General features: G+C 39.0%; 1 protein-coding gene across 1 annotated transcript; it reads right to left on the bottom strand.

Annotated features, from left to right (window-relative positions):
* Positions 1 to 6,256: 6,256 nt before the first annotated feature.
* Positions 6,257 to 24,266, bottom strand: LOC121293093 (sodium-coupled neutral amino acid transporter 2-like). Its single transcript, XM_041215700.1, has 16 exons — positions 23,075 to 24,266; positions 21,913 to 22,171; positions 21,551 to 21,632; positions 21,306 to 21,421; positions 18,481 to 18,554; positions 18,286 to 18,378; positions 18,036 to 18,117; positions 14,858 to 14,940; positions 14,157 to 14,215; positions 12,729 to 12,929; positions 12,398 to 12,477; positions 11,693 to 11,793; positions 10,860 to 10,984; positions 9,765 to 9,909; positions 9,551 to 9,648; positions 6,257 to 8,953 (listed from the first exon to the last, which is right to left on the bottom strand). The coding sequence occupies exons 2-16, from the start codon at positions 22,029 to 22,031 to the stop codon at positions 8,852 to 8,854; spliced, it is 1,560 nt and encodes a 519-aa protein (XP_041071634.1). The 5' UTR covers positions 22,032 to 22,171; positions 23,075 to 24,266; the 3' UTR covers positions 6,257 to 8,851.
* Between the last annotated feature and the right edge of the window lie 276 nt (positions 24,267 to 24,542).

Genomic DNA, 24,542 nt, shown 5'->3' on the forward strand with positions numbered 1-24,542 from the left:
TTTAGGGTCCTGTTGTGTGGCAGTGGCACCGTCCTCGGCCTGTGGAGCTGGAGCTGCTGGAGTCACAGGAAGAGGGGTTTCGGATGGCCCAGACACTCCTGGAGTCACCTGGGTGGATGGCCAGGAGTGTACACCTACTGATCCTTTCCCCTATGGGTGCCTGAGGGCAAATGGTTGACTCCTAGAGAGGAAGGGGCAGCTGCAGTGAGCTCAAGATGCCCTGCTCCCCTCTCGCATTGATATTGTTGGAGGTGAGCAAGTGCCTCAGTGACGGAGTGCAGCTCCTGCAGCAGCGCAGGACCAATGTGCTGGACTAAGGTCTCCACAGCGGCTGCCATCCTACCAATTTTAACCTTGGTACAATGGCATCCCAGTACTCTCACTTCAGTTGAAGGTGGATGGACCCCTCCTACGTGCCTTGCAATCTGAGAGGTGCAGTGGAAACCCCTTCCCAATGTTCCCCAGTTTGCATTTGCAGCTCCAGCAACTGTGAAATGACTAAGTCCAGGGGCTGATCATCTGACTGGGACTCAGCAACGTTCTGGCCTCCAGCAGCCCTTTGAGTGCCGGCAACCTGGGAAGTTCCTGCCTTCGTCAGCTGTGGATCAGACAGTGCGATGTACTTACCAGATTGTGACCCCAAGGCTACTCTAGAATTAGGTCCCACCGAGGTTTGTGTGTCTCTGCGCTGGTAGAGGGTGGGCACTGTGACAGGTTTTCAGTTTTGGTATCTGCAGATTCCTCTTCCTCGGGGACTGGAGCCAAGGACTTGCCCCCTGAACCACCTTGGATGCTTCCCAGTTCATGGCAGGGGGCTGTGGAACAAGAGAACTCACTCACAGCATAGTTGTCTGATGGATGTTGCACTGCTGGGTGCTCACTTGGTTGAGCACCGCCGACTTCAGCTTCAGCACAGGAAGGGTGCAGATTGTCGCTGGCCAGCTGGACAGCTCTATTTTCAAAGTCTGTGAGGACCTTTATGTCAGGTATTCCTCCGCCGGTTTGTGACCTCTCTTTTGTTGCGTGCCAGCTTGTCCTGCATGGATACAGATGGAGGAAGTGTAAGCAGGATGCCTGCCAGGCCAGATGAGAAGGATGCCTGGCATGTGTGAGTGGTGAGTGGTGCCGTGAACAGGATGAGGAAATGATCCACAGGACAAATGAAGGTGCATGTGAGAGATTAAATGGTGACGTCCCTTGAGCTGGCAGTGAGTGGGATCCCTGTGGATGTGTGATGGGTTTGTGACTGTGTGAGTTGAGAATGATGAGAGGAGTGACTGACCTTGGCAGAACGGAAGAAATCATGCTTCATCTTTTGGCACTGGGTGGATGTCCTCTTAAGGAGGGCATTGGCACTGACCATCGCTGCCACCACCTCCCATGCCGGATTTGTCACCTTGGATGAGGTTCTTCTCCCAGGGTGGGGATAGAGGACATCACAGTGGGTCTCCACTGTATCCAGTAGGTGCTCGAGGAAGGCATCACTAAATTTGGGGGCAGCACATTTCCTCCCTTTGGCAGCCATCAGTTCCCAGCAGCTTCCTATCCCTTGAAGAGTGCTAGCTCTGTGCAGGGGTGGCCTTTAAACATGGCGTCTGGATTACTGCAGGCCTGAGGTCATGGTGGGGCAGGAGAATCAGAGGCCATCCCGCCAGCGATCTGACATAAAACCCTCTCAATTTTTTAAACAAAGTGGTGCATGATACAGCAGAAAAGCCATTGCTGTCGACAGATTACACGTTGATTTCCCCAGCCAGAATCCAACTTTCCAGATGTTTGGAACAATTGAATGATCTCCTTTATGTAGAATTACATAGCATGTACAGCATGGTAACAGACCATTCAGCCCAACTGGTCTCTGCCTGTGTTTATAGCCCACTTAAGCTATCCCCTATCCTTCCTCATCTTTCTCTATCAACATAATGCTCCCACAATGATAAAAACTATTTTGTATGCCCCATGATGTTTATCCTGGGTTGTTTGCTATAGGAGATTTTTATGTTTTTGGTTATCAGTTTTACTTTGTCCAGTGAATGCTAACTGCCCCCTTGATACTAACACATTAGCTGGTGCTTGAAACAATATCGGCCGAGAGACTGATTAACTGAACAAACACTGGTGGTTTATTGGAACTAAGAACAGACCACTAACACCATGTGTGCTTCTTCAATCACCTCTAGCTCTAGACTTAGTTACCCAAGAAGCCTGCACTGTGTAACTATTGGTCAATAGAGTCACATGGTATACTAACTACATTCTCTTAAAGGCGCAGAGCACTCCACTTTACCATAGAGGTACATTTTTAATGCCTAGAGTGTTTGACAACCAAAGCACAACTACATGACAGTCTCTTTGGTACTGTGGTAGCCTTCCATCTCGTAAGACGGTGGTTTGCACTCTGATGGTCAACGCTTTGTTAAGCATCACCTGGTATGGCTCAGGAGTCCACTCTGGCATGGCAGTATCAGCTGCATTTTCTGCAGAGGTGGACGATGGGCTGAGAAGGTGCATGCTTCGCTGACCTCTGGTTTTTCTGGGCCACCTTCTCGGCCAGCTAAGCTTTTTCTTTCTGCTTGCCTCTTCCAATGCACTTCCAATTAAACAGCCAGTCTCCAGAGGTCATGGCCATCAGTGACTGTCTCCCAGTTTTCAGTGTCAATATCCACCATCTTCATAACCTACTTGCAGTTCTCCTTGCCGCTGATCTGTTGGTTTTTACCTGGGTAGGCAGTGTGGCTGATGTTGATATGAGGACAGCATTTCTGTTTTGAATGAAAAAACTTTAAGGGTTGCATCCCCTCACCCTATAGTGCACACTAGGGAGTGATCTGTATGACAGTCAGCGTTGTGGTCGCTGTGTGTGCTGAGTGTGCTGTTCAGAGAATCGTGCCTGGTGATGATCAGATCCATTTGGTGCCAATGCTCTGATTTTGGATACCTCCAGGACACCTTGTGGCATAATTTGTTACACAAAATTCATGGTGACAGCAAAGCTCAAGTAGCCTCTCCATTCTTATTTATCTTTCCCTGTTCATAATGCCCAAAGCAGGAGGGTCATGATTCATGGTCCACGGCCACTCTTGCGTTGAAATCCCCCAGTAGGTAAAGATGTGGCTGTCTTGGGGACTCTGCTAATAGCAGTGTCAAACTCCTCACAGAACTGGTCTTTCACCTCTGTAGTGGAGCACAATGTTGGAGCACAGTTACTCTTTGAGTTAAGAGGCGGATGGAATGAACATGTTCTGAACCATTTGTTGGGGGGAGGTTCTCTCACCAAGAGCATTGAGGTCCTTACAGCGAAGCCCACACTTTGCTCACACGTTTCCTCTGAACTCTTCCCCTGTTAGATGAACATATAACATTTTTCTTCCAGTGATTCATTCTTGGCGAGCCTGGTCTCTTGCAGGGAAACTATGTCGATGTTCAGCGTATCAAGTTCCGTATCAATCACAGCTGTCTTGCGCATGTTATCAACCAACTCCAAGCCATCTGTCAGTCCTGTGCAGTTGGTCCTGACATTCCAGCTTGCCAATCGAAGGGTTGGCAACTTCCTTCTTTTTGTTTGTTTATTTGTTTCGCTGGTGCAGTGGATTTCTTCTGCCGTTAAGCAGAAACTCTAAGCTCCAAGCACCCATTGAAGCAGATAGACTGTGGTGGGTCAGCACCTTATTAGTTGGGGGCTGCCCAACTTGAGGTAAGTGGTGGCTGACCAGTGGAACACGACGGTCCCTCCCACCCTTCTCTACCAATCAAATTGGGCTTATCACTTGTGACTGTTGTTTCCCGTGTTATGTTAGCGCTTTGCAGTGAAACTGGATTTCCTTTACAGGGTGCAAGTTTATGGAGAACCTGGGTTGCCCAAATCTCCAGGTCCCCTTCTCAACCTCCCCGGTTGAGCCAAAGGAATGCAAAGCAGTACTTTTGCCACCGGTTTGGTTGCAGGAATTGCCAGACATGTTTACATATGACATATTTAGACATCAGTCCGCCTTTGGGCTATACTCCAGATTTTTTGTCAGGGTTTGCTCCCTCAGCCTTCATCTGTCCTGAGGCATCCACAGGGCAGTGGAGCTATTCACACATAGCTGGGAGTTTAGCCCATGGGTGCCAAGAAATGTCCACATGCTGGTGGGCCTGCACACTGCATATCTGGGGACCAAACCTTCTCCGAGTTCCTCTGAAACTTTAGCCTGGGGCCACAAGAGACCCAGTTTCCATATGTCAAGGAGGCACACCTTAGGACCTGCCGATCAAGAGGCTGTGTACTGACAGGGAGAGACTTACACATTTTGCTCTCTTTTTCACATTCCTGACAGACAGCGGTGTGGGCTGGAAATGAGAAGTAAACTAGCACACAAAGCGAAGACATTCTAACCCTCTTCACTCCACACACTGGACACATTGCATCTGTTTGTTGGACACAGTCTCTTTTGTAAAGTGGAGGTAACAAGGACACTTCTCTTGCCCAGGTAGATGTGGCAAGATCTGCAAATTTACGGATAAAAACAAGTTTAGGTAAGTCATCTCAGGGATTGTTACGGAGGCATTGTTTTACAATAGTATTGGCATGCCCAAAGAAATTTGATTTTTAACGTTCTTTTATTTGTAGAAGTAATCCAAGAATACTCTATTAAAGTTGTTACAATTAGTATGTCCATAAGATTATGTTTTGGACTGTATCTTTAAATTTAAGTTAAGATGAAGGGAGTCATGTGACTATTCTGAATTCTGCCTGACAACAAATCTGGGTAAGTCAAGGGCCTGACCAAGCAAGATGCAAAGTTCTCACACCTGGGAACAAAGGGCAAGGGCAGCTGTGCTAACAGTAAATAGGCTTGCTGGCTCTCGGGCAGAAGAGAAAAGAGAGGAAAAGAACAGCAGCTGGTGTGGTCATTAGAGAGAAGAGGCTACAGGTTCTTTTCGAGCTACCGAAGTCAGATGCAGAAGGGAGTTGATCTCTAGTTGCAGAGACACATTCCACAGCCACCTAAGGAATCTAGGAGATTTGTCCAGGATACTATTGCAAATTCTACAACTGTGGTACTGCTATAGGTGGGCACTCATATCACAATGTAAACTTTACTCAGGTAAAAATACATATGTATGTCTTAGTATTAAGTGAAACATAAAATACAATGCTCAATTCAGCCACTGTGACCATGATTCGTATCCAGATATGTGATACGTTTCACATCCTATGACATGTGGGACTGTCTTATAAAGTGTGAAGAAAATATGTTGTACCAAAAATCAGAGTTATACCATGCGACATGCCAAACTGAACTCCAATTAGCTTTGAAAGAAGCCAGAGTCAATTTTCCATTCCATCACTTTTGGAAGATACACACATCGGAGTAGTAACACAAGCAACTAATTAGGAAGGAAAGGGGTGAACTAACTATACAAAACATAAGTAGATTTTACTAGTTGAGTCCAACTGGTGAAGATTTGATATGAATGAATTCTCTTAGAAAAGTGGGGGTTCTGTTCAGATGGGAACAAGCCAAAGCTAAACCTACCAGTATTGTCATTCTCAATGGAGTGCTACTTAAACAGATAACATAAATTATCATTTATATTGATCAGTTTATCATAATTGAAAATTGCTTTTCAAGGCCACAAATCATTCTAGTCTGTAACTGGAATGGCTTATGGTGATCATTTTAATGGCACTTTCCCTTTGCTGAAAGGCAATGACCTGGATTCTCCTCTGCTTTCCCAGCATAAACTGGGCAGAATTGCAGCAGGAACATTGAGAACATAAGATGGCAAGGGCTACCACAGCCCCTCCACATGTTTGATTTTCCTCCCCTGCCCCACCCCCCATCACCATTGCTGGGACCATTCATTCACTGCCCACCATGTCATTGTGGTGTGAAGTCTAGTATCTTCATTATTTTAGATAAGGTGAAAATATATATTGTTGAAAAGGAGTGAATCTGATAATAACTATTGTTGCTTGTTGAATTAGGGTGAATGATGTCACTTTATGAATTGCATCGCACTCATCTGACATAATTGTTTATTTTTGTCTTTGAACAGTTTGAAGAAGTACTTGTGTGAAAGGCACAGATTTTGGCTCAAGTCACAGTATGGGCACTGCTCTTACATCCCTAGATCAAGTTACATTATCAGAAGTAGGGTTCAGTCAACTCCCATAAAAGACACTTAAGGAACCAAGGGAGGTCACTAAATGCCAATGGGCAGTCGTGTCAGACCTGAAATTTAACAATATCAAAACGCGTAGATGGAAAAATTGTTTCAGAGTATAACTTTATTTACAATATATACAGTACAGTCAGTGTTTCATTGAAACAAGAGTGTAGCATTGGCAATAATGGACTCTCTTTGCTAACAACCAAAATCCCTCCATCCACATTGTCAGCCTTTCACAGTTAACGGTATAGAAATATACATACAAGATGACTTTTACATAATGTCAGGGAGAGCCTTTAACAGTGTCTGAAAATGCAACATACATGAAGGCATTCTACCCACATGAACTAAAAGGATATGCTAAAGGCAGCAGTCATGCTTTATAAGCTTTCTGTACTGCATGCTTACACTGGTACAAATATTTAAGGTGAATTATACAAGTAATATTAATGCACAAACATTTTGTTAAAGTTCTGGTGTTTCTTTTCAAAACATGAACTTCAGTAGTAAGTCACAGGTCATCCTAATGCGTTTTGTAACATTTGCCCAAAGAGAATTAAAAATTGTCAGATTAATTGGTCCATTGTTTCACATTTTTAGAATGGGCAATGGTCGAGTTTTTTGTAACAGTGAACTCTTCAAATATTAATTTTCATTAACCACAATTTACTCAAGTCCTTTCCATCAAATCAGATATGGTTTCAAGGTTGAAAAACTGAGGTTCTGTTTGACAGCAGCGACCAGCGATCCAGAACTTACGAATGTTCAGTCACTCATTACAAACAATTACATTGTGCCAGTTCATTCACCAGTTTGGCATGATCACACCGTTTTAGCACTTGACATTGTGTTACACAAGTTAGGTTGAACAAAGTAAACACAAAGCACTGAAACAGAGTTACTTCTACCAGTAGTCAGCCAAAGTTCTTCAAACCACCATTGTTTTTATTTGCTGACTTAAATGAGGGTCCATTAAATGTTCTCATAAGGACTCCATAGAACCATAATACCTCTTAAATATTGACAATATATGTACACATTATCCAAGATTATGTACATTTTATTTACATAGTCATAAATATGTTAAATTATACTGATTTCCTCCAGGTGTATAAATATTCCATGACAAACAGCAAATTAAAAAAAACACATCAGAGCAGGAACTGTCATAGGAAGCACAATGTGTAAGTTTTCTTTCAAGTAACCAGGGTGACAGCAGGATAACATTACAACACTGGGAGGCAGAAAATCAGTCAGGATTGATAGGCAAATACTGAAATATAACATTACTTTTGATGAAATTTCATATTTTCATCTTAGGTCCCTCTTTCTAAGTTCCACTGCTGCCATATTTCACTAGTTTGTTGTCACTTATCAGTGACAATGCTAAAGTCTTCAGCAATTTTTTTGTAGTGGCAACAGATGGCAAAGGGATATGTAAACAGACAGGAAGTGAGTAGTTCAGTGTTTTTTTCAGCTTTAGTTGTTGATAAAAGTACCATATTGTTCATTACAATCACACAATTTCAACTCTCAACAACTGCTGCTTGGTTTCAAACATGTGATATAGAAGGGACAATGTAATGGTGTTTTTCTGCTCATACATTGTCACGAGTGCACTTTGTGAAGCATTCAATACAGGTACTACAAAGTGTGCCTCTGATGTTTATTAGCAGAAAACAAAATGGCACTCCACAATGAGACTGTTCTCCCACTTACATCGCATGCCCAGCAACTGCTGACAACAAGCAGAATGGTTAGCAAGTACAGTACTTAAAATGTTTAAGAAGTGGAATAAGTTGCTGGCAGGTCTGAATAAATGCCGCAACTGTAATGAACACATGGTACAAAATTTATTTGCAAAGTGTAAAACCTATTTCAATCGGTTTGTTAATTCAGATTCTAGATGCTAATTATCTCATACTTATTATACACATTGTTGTACTGTAACAAACAGCATTGTTAAACAAAAAAATCCAGCTTCACAGAAATACTCTGAACATGCTAAATTTTTGACAAGGTATGATACCATGCTTAACTCTATACAGTTCAAGCTCTTGCCAATTAAGGGATGTTATAGCACTTCTGTAAGATAAGCTGGCTGTTTCAGAGTAAGAGCTTTCCATTGTGTCATATCTGTCAATGTGTTATCTTCATAAACATTACATTCTGAACTGAAGTAAACACAACTCTCAACTAAAAATTCAGATTACTGTCTTAAAATTGAACTAGTCAAGCCTATGTCCACAAATAGCCTTTTTTTAAAAAAGGTCAAAAATATTATTATATGTTTACGTGCTACTTTTCACCTACCAATATACAGTGAACTATTCAGGTACACCTACGGGAATTTAGATACTGTATCTACAAACAAAAGTCAATTTTTTAAGGGTCGAACATTTTGTTCTGCCAAGCATGTGGCCTTATAAATACATACTGTACACCAATCAGTCCATTCGCTAGGAATGGCATTATTACTGCTTGGGTCCCACATTACTCAATAATGATTATATATATAATCTACTCTTTGGAAAACAATTCCTATCTTCTAGGAAGACAGCAAATGTGAAGTCTGCCTTCCTGAGTTCTTGGAATTTTGATGGGGGAAAATAAATATAGTTGTTGTTCTTCGGGAGAAAGATTCATAGAATGCCTTTTCCTTTCATTTGAGTATGTGGTTTACATCTGTAGCAGCTTAATGACCATCGCTCGTTGGTGCATGGTGGGTCCAGTCGAGAATGATGAGGGTCATGCTTCCAATCATAACAAATATGCCACAAATAAGGAAAATTAATGCCTAAAAAAAAAGGAAAAACTATTTATTACATCATTTTCTGTCATGTGATTTATACAGCTAAAATAAAGGTGCTTTGCATGTGTGTGACATGATTCACAGCAAGATATTACTGGGCAAGATTTTAACCTAGCCAAAACCCACCGATTTGCACAAAGTTAAAATTGGGCCCACTAATTCTTCTGTGGGTGTAAAATTCAACTTTACACATTTACTTAAGCATGTTGCGCTGCCTAATTTGAAATTCTTTAGAATGGGTTATTGTTTACAATGAAGAAACACATGAGATGAAATTCAATTTGACAAGGTTGCAAAATGGCTGGTAATGGATTGGCCTCCCAATACCCATCTTGCTCCATTTTCCTTTAGATCCAAGGTGGTATTATTTTCCTCAACTTTTTGAATAATATAACAGCAGCTATAATTTCCTACAGAAGACGTACCACTTGCTGCTAAAATGCAATGGTAAAATAGGGCAGTGGACATTTAAGGTCAGCTGTCAAAGAATCTGTTTATCTCTAAATATGAACTGAATTATCAGATGTTTGCTATTATCAACACAATTGTCCAATGTGCTTCAAAAGCCAGTTTGGTACATACCCAAATCTTCTGCATTGACTTCATAGGCTCTTTCTTTACAAGTTTGAGGTAAAATGCAGAAGGCAGTATGAAGATTAACATAGCAGCAGCAGAGGAACCTAGAAGAAATGAGGAACAAAGTTAGAGTAGAGGAACCTGCATGAATCTCAGTTCATTTCTGAAGTGCAGGTGAATGGCATTAAAAGGACACATTTTGTTTCATATGTACACTTACCTATGAATCCAAAGATATCCCGAATGGTAGGAACAAAGATCACCAGGCAATTAATAGAACCCAGAATTACAACAGTGATTATAGTGTGACGTATCCAACTAAATTCTTTGCTAGAAAATAGCATCTGTTGAACTGAGGTACGAATCTGTGGGAAAAGGTTATCATTATTTCAACATTCCTTCATCCTACCCAACATTTATCAAGGCACTAAAAAGTGAAAATAGTAAATCTTATGCATCCAACAAATAACATGCAAGTAAGGTCAAAGCTAGTGTTACACCACTGCCGCAAGGTTACTAGTTTCTCACCCTGACATAAACAGCATAAGAAAATGGGCAATGCAGTGAGATAGACTACAGATGGATTCAGGTCTGTCAATAATGAGAATGAAAGTTACTTCTCTCATCAGATTAATGGTTCCAAGTAAGACTAGTTTGGGAATATCAAACATGTTGGCTTTGACTTCACATTGTTCAGAGTCTGGCAATAAACTTGGAGCCTCATTCAAGCCATAAGGATAACTGGTTTTAAAAACCAGATTGATGCAGCAAGTGTTTCTGTTCTCTGGTTGGGATTAGGACACATTAGTAGGGCAGAACAATTAAAACTATGAGACAATGCAGATCTATCCTTATCAGAATTGTGGTATGTTTTACCAAAACAAAATACAAGGTTACTGGAACAAACTACTATTCTGAATTTAATATCCCGTGATATTTCTCAATAGCATGGAGTTTTTAAATAAAAAGAGCAGGGAAATCTGATTTACTTTGCTTTGAAAAACGAAGTGGGCCAACATTGTTGGCCAACGACATGCTGACATCAGTTGTATCAGTTATAAGAGCAAGTATACTTGAACTATATCTTTTCCCCAATTTAATTAAATGTAATCTTGTCTAGTTAGCCTTTAATGCACCAGGGAGACATAACCAGAATGGTTTAAATATGTATGTAAAAATCATTATACTGTGGACTTATATCTGCCATCAAAATAAGGCTGATACTGGCTTGTGTTTCAAGTCCAAAGTATAAAGATTCAAGTGAAAACACTAAAATATACTGAAGAGAAGATTGATTTTCACTGAATGTACTTACTGGAAATAGAACAACTGGAACTGTCAGTATGACTGCAACGAGCACTGCCAGCTGAACAATAAGGAGGACAATATCAAATCGATATACTTTTGAATAAGTGTGAAGCAATTCTGGCTCAACTTCTCCTGCAAAAAGGAAACAGATCATTACTTTCCATTTTAAATCTGATTTACTTTGCTTTGAAAAGTGCAGTGAAAGAAAATGCCTCAGGGTAAATTCGAAAACATTTCCGGTCATTTATTTTGTTAAATGTCTATTTCATTTAATTGGCAGCATTAATTTTGCAACTGACTCTGAAAACTGGTGTTTAATGTCTTGACTCTAATTTGTCAGTTCCTTTCTTCTCATTGCTTATTTGATCATTTATAATGAATAGCTAAGTTACCATAACCATATAAGTAAATGTAGTCAAGATGTGAGCGCAGAGAGCAATGCAGTATAATTCATATAACTAAAGCTTGAACTCTCTGTCAATACATTTATTTTTCTTAAATCTAATTTACTGATTCCATGGCTCTTTAATATTATCAGGACCACCACTTTAGATTAAAATCTACAACAACCAGGCTGCCCCGGTTATGCATTTACTGGAGCAAAATCACACCTCATATTGCTAGTAAAACAGGCAACAACTCAGAACAATGCATAAAAGGTAACTGAGCAGTCCTAAGAGTTTAGCTCAGTAAGTTTTACTTCAGCCAAAGTTTGTATATAGATTCAAGCTTCATAAAATATTAGTTTTCATTGGTTGAAGCTCTTAAAAAAATGGCATTATTGAATTTTATATATCATGATAAAGGATTAGAGAGTGCAGAATGTTAAGTAGAACTTACCATTGAAGGTAAGGTAACCAAAAAGAGCAGCCAACAAGTACATAATAAATATAAAGAGAAATGAAACATTGGAAACCCTCTGCATTTTCTTGCGGGACCGGCTGGAAGAGAAAGAAAATGTTGCTTTGATTCATTCATTCATTCATTTCAAAGGTGCATTAACCCCTAACAGAATATAAATATTAATTTTATCAGAAAGCTGAAATTAATGGATTCACTGAAGTCAATTATAATAACATTAGTAAATGATCACGCACTTCAAGCTACTGCTTCAAAATGTGACACTGAATATCTTATCGAGGAAACCAACAAGAAATATTAATATTTTGGCAAATGCTAGTGTTGACTGTGTTAAGAACAGAATGTTTTTACACTCTGGGAACCCAGTGTTAGAATTAGATATTGCAAGGTTTGGTGTAACACATGCCAAATACAGAGGAGTTCTTTCTAATTTGCACCTGTGATGTGCTTCAGTGTCAACCCTTGAAGAGACCCCGTTGTGGATTCTCAATTCTCTTTACCAGAAACATGTTAAGTGAGCGTCCATTTCTCCAAAGCCATGGGCAGTTTTAATCTGCAAATCCATGCAGCCACAGAACTGAATCAGAACCATCTTAACTTATTGAATGGAGGACACCTCCATTTAACCCAGAAAGACAGATCTAATCCTATACTGAACCAATATAAATATTAATGTATCCTTACTCTTTGAGTTCTTCATAGATGGGAAGAACAGCTGGATGACACACAAATGCAAATGTCAGAATTGGGAAGGCATAGACAGTCTGAAAAATAAAAGAGAATAGATTGGTCAATCATACATCAACAAAAATGGAAAATACTTAATATAATTTTAATAACACGCATTAGGGATGTTTTGCTATACTTATTGACAATAAAATAATTGTACAATGAAATACCCTGATTAAGTGTCATAAATACATGGAAATATCATGGGTTATAAATGGTATACTGCAACATCATGATCCTTTCAATAAGTGTGAAAGTACACATTAAAGGATTAATTCATACATGCCTGTGAATTGAAGATAAAGTATTTTGGCTTGCAAATGTCCTCATCTGTTGCATTAAATGCTAAAGTGAGCTCGGATCCACTTGTAACTGTTTTGTAAGCAGCTGTTGCAGCCATTATTAAGGTTGCATTCAAGGTTGCATTCTCTAGATCTTGTTCCAGATCAGGCAATGGACAAGGGATATGAGCGCTCTTGTGAATTACCTGCAAGTTTTTGTCAAGTGAGATTAAGGGTTAAAAAACTACAAATCAATGACTACAATACAGAATGATAATTAATAGAAAACACAAATTTCTTGTGGTTAAAAGGTACTTCCATCTTTAAAAGCTATTTAGTTCTCTTGCTCCCTCCATCCCCCCATCATCAGTCATGGCTCAGTGAGTTCATGCCTTATGTAATGTGACATAGACCAGGAAGGTTCCAGATTCAATGCATGCTCTGAATTGAACTAATGGATCTCAGAAATGCAGCATTGGGCTATCATAACTGATGTCAACATCTCTTAGTGGGCGAGGGGATAATATCAGCTAAAGTTCCTACTCCTGAATGACAACCAGAAATTCCAGCTGACTGTGTATGGGTGGATGTCATATGAAAACAGAGCAGGCTCAGCTGTAACAGTTCCCATACATAGCAGCTCCCTGCTTCTCATGATCCAGCTTCATGCATGAAGGATAGCCATTTATGTAAGACACTGGAGCAGACAACACTTCTCAAGGGCGATTAGGGGTGGGCAATAAATGCTGGCCTAGCCAGCGGTGCCCGCATCCCATGAATGAATAAAAAAAAGACGTGATCCAATGTTACTCACGGCTTCAGGACAGAACTGAGGTAGGAAATCAAACTGAATACATCAATATCTGAGGCCCATGTAATAGTTCTGAGAATGTGAGACAGATCGAGTGCCTACCTCTCCACCTTTACTACCCTGAACTTTTAGTAACGGATGGGCTTCCCCAAGGCTATATAAAAGAACACCACCTACTGAAATAGTAAGGCATTCAGGACATGAGATCCCCGGTTCAATATTTGTCTTTGTTGCATTAGCTCACCCAAGATGAGGAAACCCCAGGGATGCCACATTTAGGCATGGGACGCCATGCAGGGATTCAGCTTTGATCCCCTCCACAAAGAATTAGCTTGTGATAATGACGGATTTGAGATATAAAAGCCCAATTGACATGGTATAAGAAGGACTCTGCAGGAGTTAGCATTTTAGGAGAAATGGGGAGAAATCTGTCTGACATGGGGAAATTATGTACTAAAACCTGCCTTCCACTGCTCTGCCAGCAAAAGAAATGCTTTGCAACTTGGCAATCATTGAAAAAAAATTAAAGTCGATAAGACCCTCTGCAAGACTGGCTGGCATTCAATATTTTACTCGGCTTGCATTATGTTATCTAACAATGTAAAACCAATCTCATACTTACAACTATTAGGAAAAAAAGCATGCAAAGAAGAGACAGCCCACTGGTATAGCCCAGGTAACCTGTAAAATAAGGCAAAAGAATGTTATGGTTGGGAGTCAGCAATAACTTTCAACTGTTCTCTAATTAATGATTTAATACTTGTGCACAATAAGTGTAGCAAAATTGGAAATACATTTTTTATAAAGATGTTTACAATTCTGCCACACACAAAAAAGAAATTTTCCTTTTTTTTTAGTAAAGTTGCTATTCAAATATTTCCCCAGCACTGAACAGCTAAAACATACCAGAAGAAACTGGTTGATTATGAACGTCACTCTTTGACTTTAAATGTACAATTATATTGTACCGAGCTGTGCAACATTTGATACGCACAGTGACTGCCTTTTGTCAAGTTCAAAACTGAATGCGAGGGCAGGGTAGGGCTAGGGGTAGATGCCCATGATTTGAGTTCTGTCATTTGCTTTGCCGATGATTAAAACTCAGTGACAATCTTAATAATATTATTTACTAATTTGTGCACATATCACAGAATTAAGTGAAAAAAAATATGAATTACGATATCCCAATCTCAGGTGTCATAATTACGATTTTGGAAATTTCTAGACAAACTATGTAAAAACCAGACTTTGAAAGTAATAACTATCATAAATCAAGGCTTTTATGCTCTTATTGGTGACAAAATTCCAGTGCAAACTGCTCACCTAAGTTCTTCAGAAGAGACAGAGGAAGAATTATGATGAAAGACACCATAAGGACCAAGTAATCACCATTCAGATACCAATGCCTGAAAAAGAAAACAAACAAATTGCTATGAGTATTATTTTGAATAGAAGGACTGAATTTTCTGAACATAGTTATTTTAATATTCTGCATCCTTTTTAAAAGCAAATGGTCCCACCTTGCATGGTTTCAATGAATTCAGAATTTTAAAAATATGGTTTAAAGCTTTGACAGCTGAGTTGCTTTTGCAATTTAAATTCAATGTTACTGCTATGCAACTGTGATTAGTTTTCTCTATCCTTTCAACCAAAGGAAAGCGGTGCAAGATACTGAAATTGGAACTGGTTAGAACCAGATTGTAGGCATGCTCCAAAACAAAAACACAAAAATGGGATTAGTTAATATCAGTCCAAAACATTAATTAGCCACATGACACCTGAGGCCAAGTGGAATAAAAAGGGAAAACAGGTTGTAACCAATCCTGGTGCAGCTGAAAGAATCTGCCACATTTTTAAATAGAAAGAAAGATAACTGAAGTTTACCGTTCTTATTTGCCTCAATAGTGGTACATTAATATCAAAAATTGTGACCAAGATGCATTTAACCATTCATACAAAAGTAGGTGGAAAGATTTATGGCATTTGTGTAAAAAGAAATCCAGAAATTATTTTTATTCTTGACACAGATCTCTAATCTTTGCCAGGCAGCTAGGTGACTTTGTGGAGTCTAAACCTTCCTGGTCCATGACATTAACTGTTCCACAGATTTGAGTTTCCAACTTGTTATTTTGCTGCCAAGCATTTTTAAATTGACAAGGTGTCTTATCATTATTAATGGTGCCCTTTTTCATGGAGAAGGGGATTGTAATTATTGTTGTTCCTAATGCCATCCTTATGGCTTGAAGCAAACAGAACATTTTCTGATATTTTGATTTTTAGTATGTGCTCGGGTAAACATGGATTATGCACCAGTTTATTTAGCCTCTGACATCATACGTATTCATGTGAACTTGCTTTCGCAGGCTTTACGTCAATTGATTTGTCATTGTGGCATGGTACATCAAATGACTCAAAAGTGAATTAAGTATTTATTTGCAGAATTGATTTAATTAAAAGTGGATATGGGCAGAACGGTGCCATCATGAAATTATTTTCTATTACATTGTGAAAAAAATAGAAAAGTAATCCATCCTTTTATTAAAACTTTGCTATGCCACTCTTTACCGTTAGGAGGCACCCATATTTTAGAAAAGCATTTATGGTACTTAGCCTAAAGCTAAACATAAGCCAAAATTCTAATGTTACATTATCTCTTCTAAAGTACCTAGATGATACCAAATACCAATAAGTATTGGAAATTACCAGAAGGATGAATGTACACTTTTAAACATCACTGTTGTGCTTCTCTATTACGTTGTTCCAAATTCCATAAATCATTTGCGACCTTCCAATTATTGTGTATTTGAAATATGATTTACATCATATATTTGCATTGCAGAATAACTTTCAGTTTAGCAATACAGTGGGCTGAGTTCTTCAGTTAGTGGTGAACTACCTGTCCATTACATGTGCACTTGCCCATAGACTTTTTGTGGGGTTTTACATCGGAACTTGCAGTGATTAGAAAGCCATTTGGCACAGCACCCTCTACATGTGACCTGAGATCTGTATGAACAGGGTAAGCAAGTGTTTATCTCCTTAACCGGATTGAAAAATTGTTATGGAGGACTGCATGGTTTGAAACAGGTGGTGCAAGTTGGAACATTTACTTAAGTGCCAAAACATGGAATGAAGGTGAAGTAAAGAGGGGAAAAAGCATGAGATTTAGAGAGAGGGAGATTGAAGAGACAGAAAGAAAAAAGTGAAACAAAAATGTAATTAATATTGCAAGATACTGTTACAGCAAAGGTTCTGGAGGACCAGGGCAGCTTGGACCCAACTTCCTGATTTTGATGTTTAATTGCACATGTACAGATATTGGAAATTGCTGTCTCAATTGCATTTCGATAATGGTGCTGCTAGCCTCATCCTTATTTTTAACTGCAAATTCCAGGCTATCAATGTGACCAGCGGTCTGAATTCAAACTGCTAACTTTCTGGGATGGAATTCACAGCACCAGTGGCAATCTTGAAACAACCTCACTTGGGCTCCACAGCTGAAATGCAAACTTGCCTGTTTTTTTCCATAGCTGCCTAACCTACTGAGCATTTCCATTATCCTCTGTTTTAAATTTCCAGCACCCATAGCTTTTTTTTTGCTTCTCACCTGGGCATGATTGTGCTAGTAGAGTTAATAGTCACAACTGTGACTTTAAAGTAACTGCACATACTTGGCCTTGGTCAAAAGCCATGACTGTGGCTTGCTGACCTCAGATTTCACTGGGGAAGGAGAGTTATATGTGCCAGTAGCATGTAAGCCCCGTTGCTCCTTCCTTACTTTCTGCAGCATGGTCAAAATAAACTAGTGGTCCTTGGCATCCTACATGCAATCTATCATAGGAACATGCCATGCCCACTTACTATTCCACTTAAATTGTGTTTTGGCTAATGTAGTTTTGATTAGAAACTAAAAATGTTTATTGTATATTCATTGAGTGTTTAGTTGTTTTCATGTGGTCAAAATTAACTGGGGATTCCACTGTACTCATATATAAACTTGTGAAGTCTACAAAGAATACACTCCAGTTCTATCCTAGACCAGCTGGCTATCTCAGTTGTAACACAGAAGGGTGGCACCATACTATTGGTGTGGAAGGGTATCCAGCAATGGCTGGGTATCCTTCCACACCCATTAAAATTTGTCTTTCACAAAGCATGGGATACTAAATCAGTAAGTAGCATTATTAGAATGATGATAGCTAAAACCTGTGGTATCAAAATACTCACATTTTGGGTCAAATGAAGCATTCTACTTACCCAAACAATTGATACAAAGCAACTTTCTGAGCTAGATTCTGAAGTAACCAGAATACTGTCACTTTAAATCCAAGCCTACATGCTTTCTGTCATTGTGTGATTTAAGAAGTTTAACTGTCGTGGTAATTATTAGCAGGCAAGGGAGTTACTGAAAAGATTAATATGCCTGGAAAAGCACTGAACTATATAGAAGAAGTATTTGCCAAGTTATGCCTAATATTATTAAGCAACTGATTCAACGTACCCAGTATTTTCCTCAAGTCCCAGGAAAGCTTGAATGACTATTGGTAGCTCGTATTTCACTATGTAGAGGTAGCTTGATGTAGCTGCAGTCAGAAAATGAAAAGGGGGAGAAAACAAAAAAAAATTATAGACTCTCTATGCTATGATATTTAACCTAAAAGTGTTCATGTCGGAATAAGTAAGACATTTGTGTGGAAGTTGTCCTTTTAAATGAATAAAATGTTATTTTTGGGAGGCAAGTAGAATTTTACCTCCAAAGTTCTGCATTGTAATTGAAATAGATGCTGCCAATTTCCCAGGCAGCCCAAATGCTCTGAGTCCCAGTTGTTCATAGACCAGTGAACCTGGAACAAAAAAAAACAGTGTAATAAAGCAGGGCAAAGGGAAATGTTTGTTAAAAATTGATAGATTAGATGAGTTATTTAAGCAAAGAGCTTATCCATTACCTCCTTCTTTTGCAGTCTTCAACAAAAGATGTATAGAATATAATGAAAATATTGCTACAGCACTCAAAAGGATCCTGGAAAAAAAAAGCCATATTACAATGAAAATATTAATAAAATTATTATTAAGACACTTTGAACCAAAAGCTTGGCAATTAACAGTTAACTTTTCTTTGCTGCATTTTTCATGGCAATGCCTCTACCAATCCGAGTCCACTTGCCAACTAAACAGCACTCTCTTCTCATGCAGTATAAATTGTTGTTTTCTTACTGTTCTTTTGTCTTGCGAGCTGTCCTGATGAGTGTAAGATGAAAAGCTTTGATAGTATGAGTCTTTTTTCAGCAATACCCCAAATTATTTTAACATGATGCCTTGCAATGAATCATAAACAGTGGGCTGAAAACTCCCTTAAATAGTATTTGGAATTTAATTTACATTAAAATCAAACTAACTTCCTGTAGATTAACAATTATGTCTTTAATTGTAATTAAATAAAGTGATTGTAATCAATTTTTCATTATTTATTTAGCTTGAAAGTAAAATGTATCAGCTGGTTTGAAAACTGGCGATGAAGAATAGAATATCTTATAAAGCAGGATTTACTACAATCTTTACCATATATCTAACATCAGAATGATATCTTTATTTGGTTTCATAGGTTTCAGTATATGGCTGCCTTATTCAGAGTTTCACATACCAAGGGACTATCCTTCACAATCTCTGCCTTGTTTCTGTCATTTTAAATATGGACTGCTTTCACCCATGGAAGATCAATTTCTCAGAGAAGCAGCTAATGTAAATCAACTGATACTTTCCTTGAACTATAAATAACTCCTTTTGGAATAAAGTGTAATCCATTGTCTTTGTGGCCAACATCACATGTGTCTTTTCTTCCCTGATGACATGAAAGCTATGTGCTACATACCAAGATTAAACTCACTCCTTTGTTCAAACCTCTGCAAGATTTCAGCAAATCTTATGATTATAACAACAACAATTAATGATATTATTAAACCAGCACAAAGATGCACAAAAAACTTGCCACCTCCCTTACTGTTTCCTGACTCCATTTTTAAAGGTATCTTTTAACCATTTTCTGTTGCTTTGTCTGTGTTGCATTTCAAAACAAGCAGATCAATAGAACTGTACTGGGCTGCAGACATCCTTAAAGGCAGTTGATTTTAAAATGAAAAATCCAGATTTAAACAGCATGAAAATTACAATGTACATGGAAATAAACCCAGGAAGTTACTTTCTTACTATTGTCCTCCTTACATTTCAGGAACAGCACCTTCAATTGCCCTGAGTTCATTGAACAAGCAATCAAGCCTGAACTGTTCCTTTTGTCCAATCTTCCCATGTAAATGTCAATCAACTCTATCTTTGCACACTACCGTAGCAGTAACACCAACCATATCTGACTTTTAAAATGTTGGTTTGAACACAGATGTGCTTCATAGTTAAGAAAATTCTGGTATTTTCACTGATGAATCACAATGTCATTTAACTAAAGATTTTGCTGTTATATAGACATGACTAATCTCACTGAGATAAAGATCTGATCCTCATTCATTGAGATGGTCACAAGATCATTTGTCTTAAACTGGAAGTTTAGCAGCTTTTTCACTTACTTTTTTGATTCAAAGGTACACACCCTTATTAAGATTAGTCACTCCAGGCCAAATATTTTAAATGCTCCTTGGTTATAAATTTAATATATGAATGGCACTCTGAACAGTCTCCCTTATTAATATGACTTAACACATGTCATTTCTGCCCATCCTTTAGAAAGACATCAAATAAGTCATTGCTTTGTTACACTACAACCTACATATTTTCCCATGTTACATTTCGGCTAACTGCAATCACATGACAAATCCATTTTTACAACATAATCCTCTGTATGACCATTAAGACAATTACACATGTCACAAGTCTGACCTTCTTAAACAGGCTTAAAAGTATAATTCCATTAAGTAACTTATTCAATTGAATCCAACTGGTTACTGTTGAATGCTTTGTTTGTAAACACCTCGTACCCACCCCCCGCCCCCCAAGAAAACATTGTCAGCGTCTCCCAGCCTGTCTTGCACAATTATTCAGGCTATGTGTAATGAGTAGCTGATAAGAACAGAAGGAAACCATCTCGAGTTCTATTTATAAATAATTAATCTTGAACTAATTGAACCACCAACCAAGTAGGAACTGTTTCATGCTTCTTTTGTGCACTCATCCCAACATATACAGATGTATCCATTACTTAACATTATCTTGGTCAATTTACGACTGTCAAGATGACATTTCAGGATTATTTAAAATATTAAAGCTAACATAAACATAGAATGTCCAGAGGCAAAGACAAGAAGAAAATCATGCCCTAACTTTCCCACTTAATGGAAATCTGCAGTTTTTATATTTAACTACAATTATATATTGAATTGTTGGCTCACTGGTAACAGTGTAGAAGCTACTATCAGCTGCTTTTTTCTATTTACATCAAGCTGCCAACACTTATTTCTACCCCATAATTTATGGGACCTCACATTCTTACACGCAACACTGGATTGCTGCTGTTAGTGTATATATCTGTAATAATATTTAAAATGTCAATGCAAATACCAAAGGCAGTTGAATATTGAAATCTCATGATTTTGAAGTACTGTAGTATTCTCCTCCCTCAGGCATGTGATTAAACAGGAGGTAAGGCATACAGTAAAGGACCGCATTAGGTTCTGCTGCAGTCAGTGCTGCACTGCAGTGTCAGCAGGTTAAGAACTGCATCTTATAAAGCACGTGCTTTTTGTTTTGTCGTATTTCAAACACTTACACAAAAAGTGCGATTCCAGTGTTAGCCATGGCATATGCCAGTCCAAGAATTCCACTGCCCATGATCGCATTGCTGAGGTTAAATGCAGAAATTCCGAATGAGGTATTTCCAGCTCTCTGGAGAAAGAAAATAATAAACAGGTTAAAAGGATCACAGATGCTCTGCAGCAGCAGGTTTTCAAGTACATTAGATTTGCGGCACTTGATTTCGAAATGAGGATGATAAACAGAACAGGGAACACTTACATATTCTTCTTCAAATTTCTTTTTCCCATAGTATAAATTTGGCAGAAAATTCTGGCTTTCTGCATCAATATCGACATACTGACTGTAAGGAAAAAATAAAATTGTGGCTTTAAACAAAACTGATTTGCTGGTAATCTTATAATAAATGTAAATCATTAATTTTAATGCATCAAATCACGAGTTGAGAGATTTGAATTATTTATTACACCATGTGATGTGCTTTCCATTTCAATGCAGTAAGGGTGGTACAAAATAGCTGGTATTGCAAATAATGTTCCATTAAATATAGTCAACCAACAGTTTTTTTTAATATAATTCAACCTGACATTTCTCATTATGAGAGATTAGCAGCCATTCCTTACCTACTGATGGGAACCTTTTTAGTGGTAGCATTTTCTGTGTAGTTGTATTCATTACTGTTCGTGCTACTGCTGTCGTCATCAGGACTGATGTTAAATTTGTTCATCTCCGTTATAGTCATGGTATCGCCAGTCGATTTCTGAAACACTTCTAATTTTGTATTGGGTTCTTCTCCTCTTGTTGTTGCTGGAAATATATGTGCAACCCTGACCCTTTTTCCAGAGATTTGCCTTTTTTGCCTGTGCTTTGTCCGTGTGGTCCCTAAGGAAATAGTGAATCATCAATAACCAAGTAACCGGCAGAATATCCTCCTCAATTGTCTCTTCACACGTGACCCGCAATGGGTAGAGGCTTCGGCGAAGCAACATCGAATGGAAAAATACTGAGCAAGTGGCAATGTGCTGGTGTGCCAAGCAGTGGGATACACAGTAAACACAACAGCAGCTATATATACATAAAACCCTGGACACATTCAAACCGAGAATTAGCTTGCGCACGACATTACTGTATTCAGGTAGGCTTGATTAACAAATATGATGCAACAATCTCAAATTTGTCCTCATGACAGTTCCTTATTTGCAGCTAATGGCCTTTATTTCATCTTTTTGGCAGTGTCACCCCCGTTGTGGGATTAGACACATCTAACGTGGGAGAAAGCCACACGATCAAAACAATATCGTATCTGCTCTGCCCTGATGAACGGTCTGCTAATCCCACCTGGAGGGGTGGGTGGCGTTTGAATGAGTCATGAGGCTACAACATTGAGACGAATACAATTCCTTTCCGCACGGCTGATTAAAGCGCCAATTCACTTAAGGGAAACAAAGTCGAAACATATAGGGCCGAAATAAAATCAGATTCATCCGTTGTATGTACAAAATGCAAATATCCTCTGAAGCATACCAAAAAAAGAATCTGATCATTGATGTGCTTTTTTTTGTCAGGAACGAGCAGGCGGATGTTGTTACATCATCTTTCCCTTATTGAGTATCCGCATTCTACATACTCACATCATGGCAAATATGTATAATGCCCCAGCAATAAAATCCAAGCTATGTTAGGCGTGTGCATTAAAGGTAACATTGTTTAGTATTTTATCAAATCATTCTAGGATAATACATTTAGTCTGTTCGTTACATAGACAATAGATCGAACACATCTCACCTCCCAGACGATGACCTTCTCGATATGGCTCTTTGCTCCTTTAGTTCGATATATGAAGCAGTAGATCGCTACTTTGGAGCCAAAATATCAGAGTAAAACAGGAAGCAGCGCTTAATAGAGTTCGATTTATTTCAAGCGGCGAAGGTTTGCTTTCTAACGGTCAATTTTCAGGCTGCCTGATTTGAATGTTGGTCCAGTCGAAATATATATATATATATATATTTATTTATAAGGACTGTACTTTCATAGGTTGAAGTTATATCCGAATAATCCACAGAACAAATATTGAAACTATGTTACTCCGGCGTGTATCTCGTCTGGAATGAAAGGAAGATCTTTCCAACTAATATAAGAAGCAGCTGGGAGTTGCATCAGACGGGTGGTGTGGGAGGAGCTTTTTGTGGCATCTCTTTGCCATTCGTTGGTGAAAGTAACCTCGCCCCCAATTGTAAATGAAACATATAGAATTATAGTGTTTGTAAACAGAACCTTACAATGATCAGCATAAAACGTTTACACGAATTCACATAATATTTTAGTGATTGCAGAGGCGATGTTTTGAAGATTTAAATTAACAGAAATCTTTCTTACGATACCTTTTTCTGTATTTCCTGTCGCTATACAACTCCCCCATCTACGTAATTTACTGAAATTGACATCAGAATCAAATCTCCTTCCACCCCAACCCTAAAGAAACGCTAACATAAGCCAAGAGTCGCGAAGCTTGTAGAAACCCCACTGGTTTAATTTAAACGTGGGTAAATCACTTGCTTCGAGGGGGAATCGCCCGTTCAAATTAATGTAGACAGGTTCTTTCTGTTACAGCCATATCCTAAGAACGCCATTATTTAAACAAAACCACATTAAACATTCACAAGGTGAACAGAACCTTATCTACGGAAGAGGCGGCAAAATAAAATTAGCAAACGCTACAAAGTAAGACGCTGCATAATTGTCAGAAATTAAAATTGGCAACAAATGTAACCTGACGCAAGGGTCACACATCAACTAGCACCGACTGTACAAAGAGATACCGATGATTTTTCAGATCTAGCTAGTGATCCCCAAAGAGAAATAGTGCAATCGCAAGCCCTTTCAATACGATACATAATAGGTTTGGGCACAGCTTGCTGTTGTTTGCACTGTCAATTAAGATGTTTCTTTGTCGGCGAACACGTGGCTGGAAAAAAAATACATCTGTTCTTTATTATTTCTATAATCCCAGGTACTCGTCTGGTCAGAGAAGAAAACTCTCCATTACTCATGAGCACTCGGCTCAAGAATTCACGCGTCATCGTGACTGTGGCCGCTCCTTAGTTCAACTCCACCCCCACCCTCCAGCCTTCCCCAGTGAGGGTGACTATCCCCGCTGGAATAGCTGTGTGTACCAGATCACACGAAGCGGTGGCAAACCTCTTCAGAGTATGGAATGGACGTTCTAAGGACATGTTGAGAGCAAGTGACATGA

Source organism: Carcharodon carcharias, chromosome 21 (genome assembly GCF_017639515.1).
Source record: "Carcharodon carcharias isolate sCarCar2 chromosome 21, sCarCar2.pri, whole genome shotgun sequence".
Taxonomy (NCBI): domain Eukaryota; kingdom Metazoa; phylum Chordata; class Chondrichthyes; order Lamniformes; family Lamnidae; genus Carcharodon; species Carcharodon carcharias.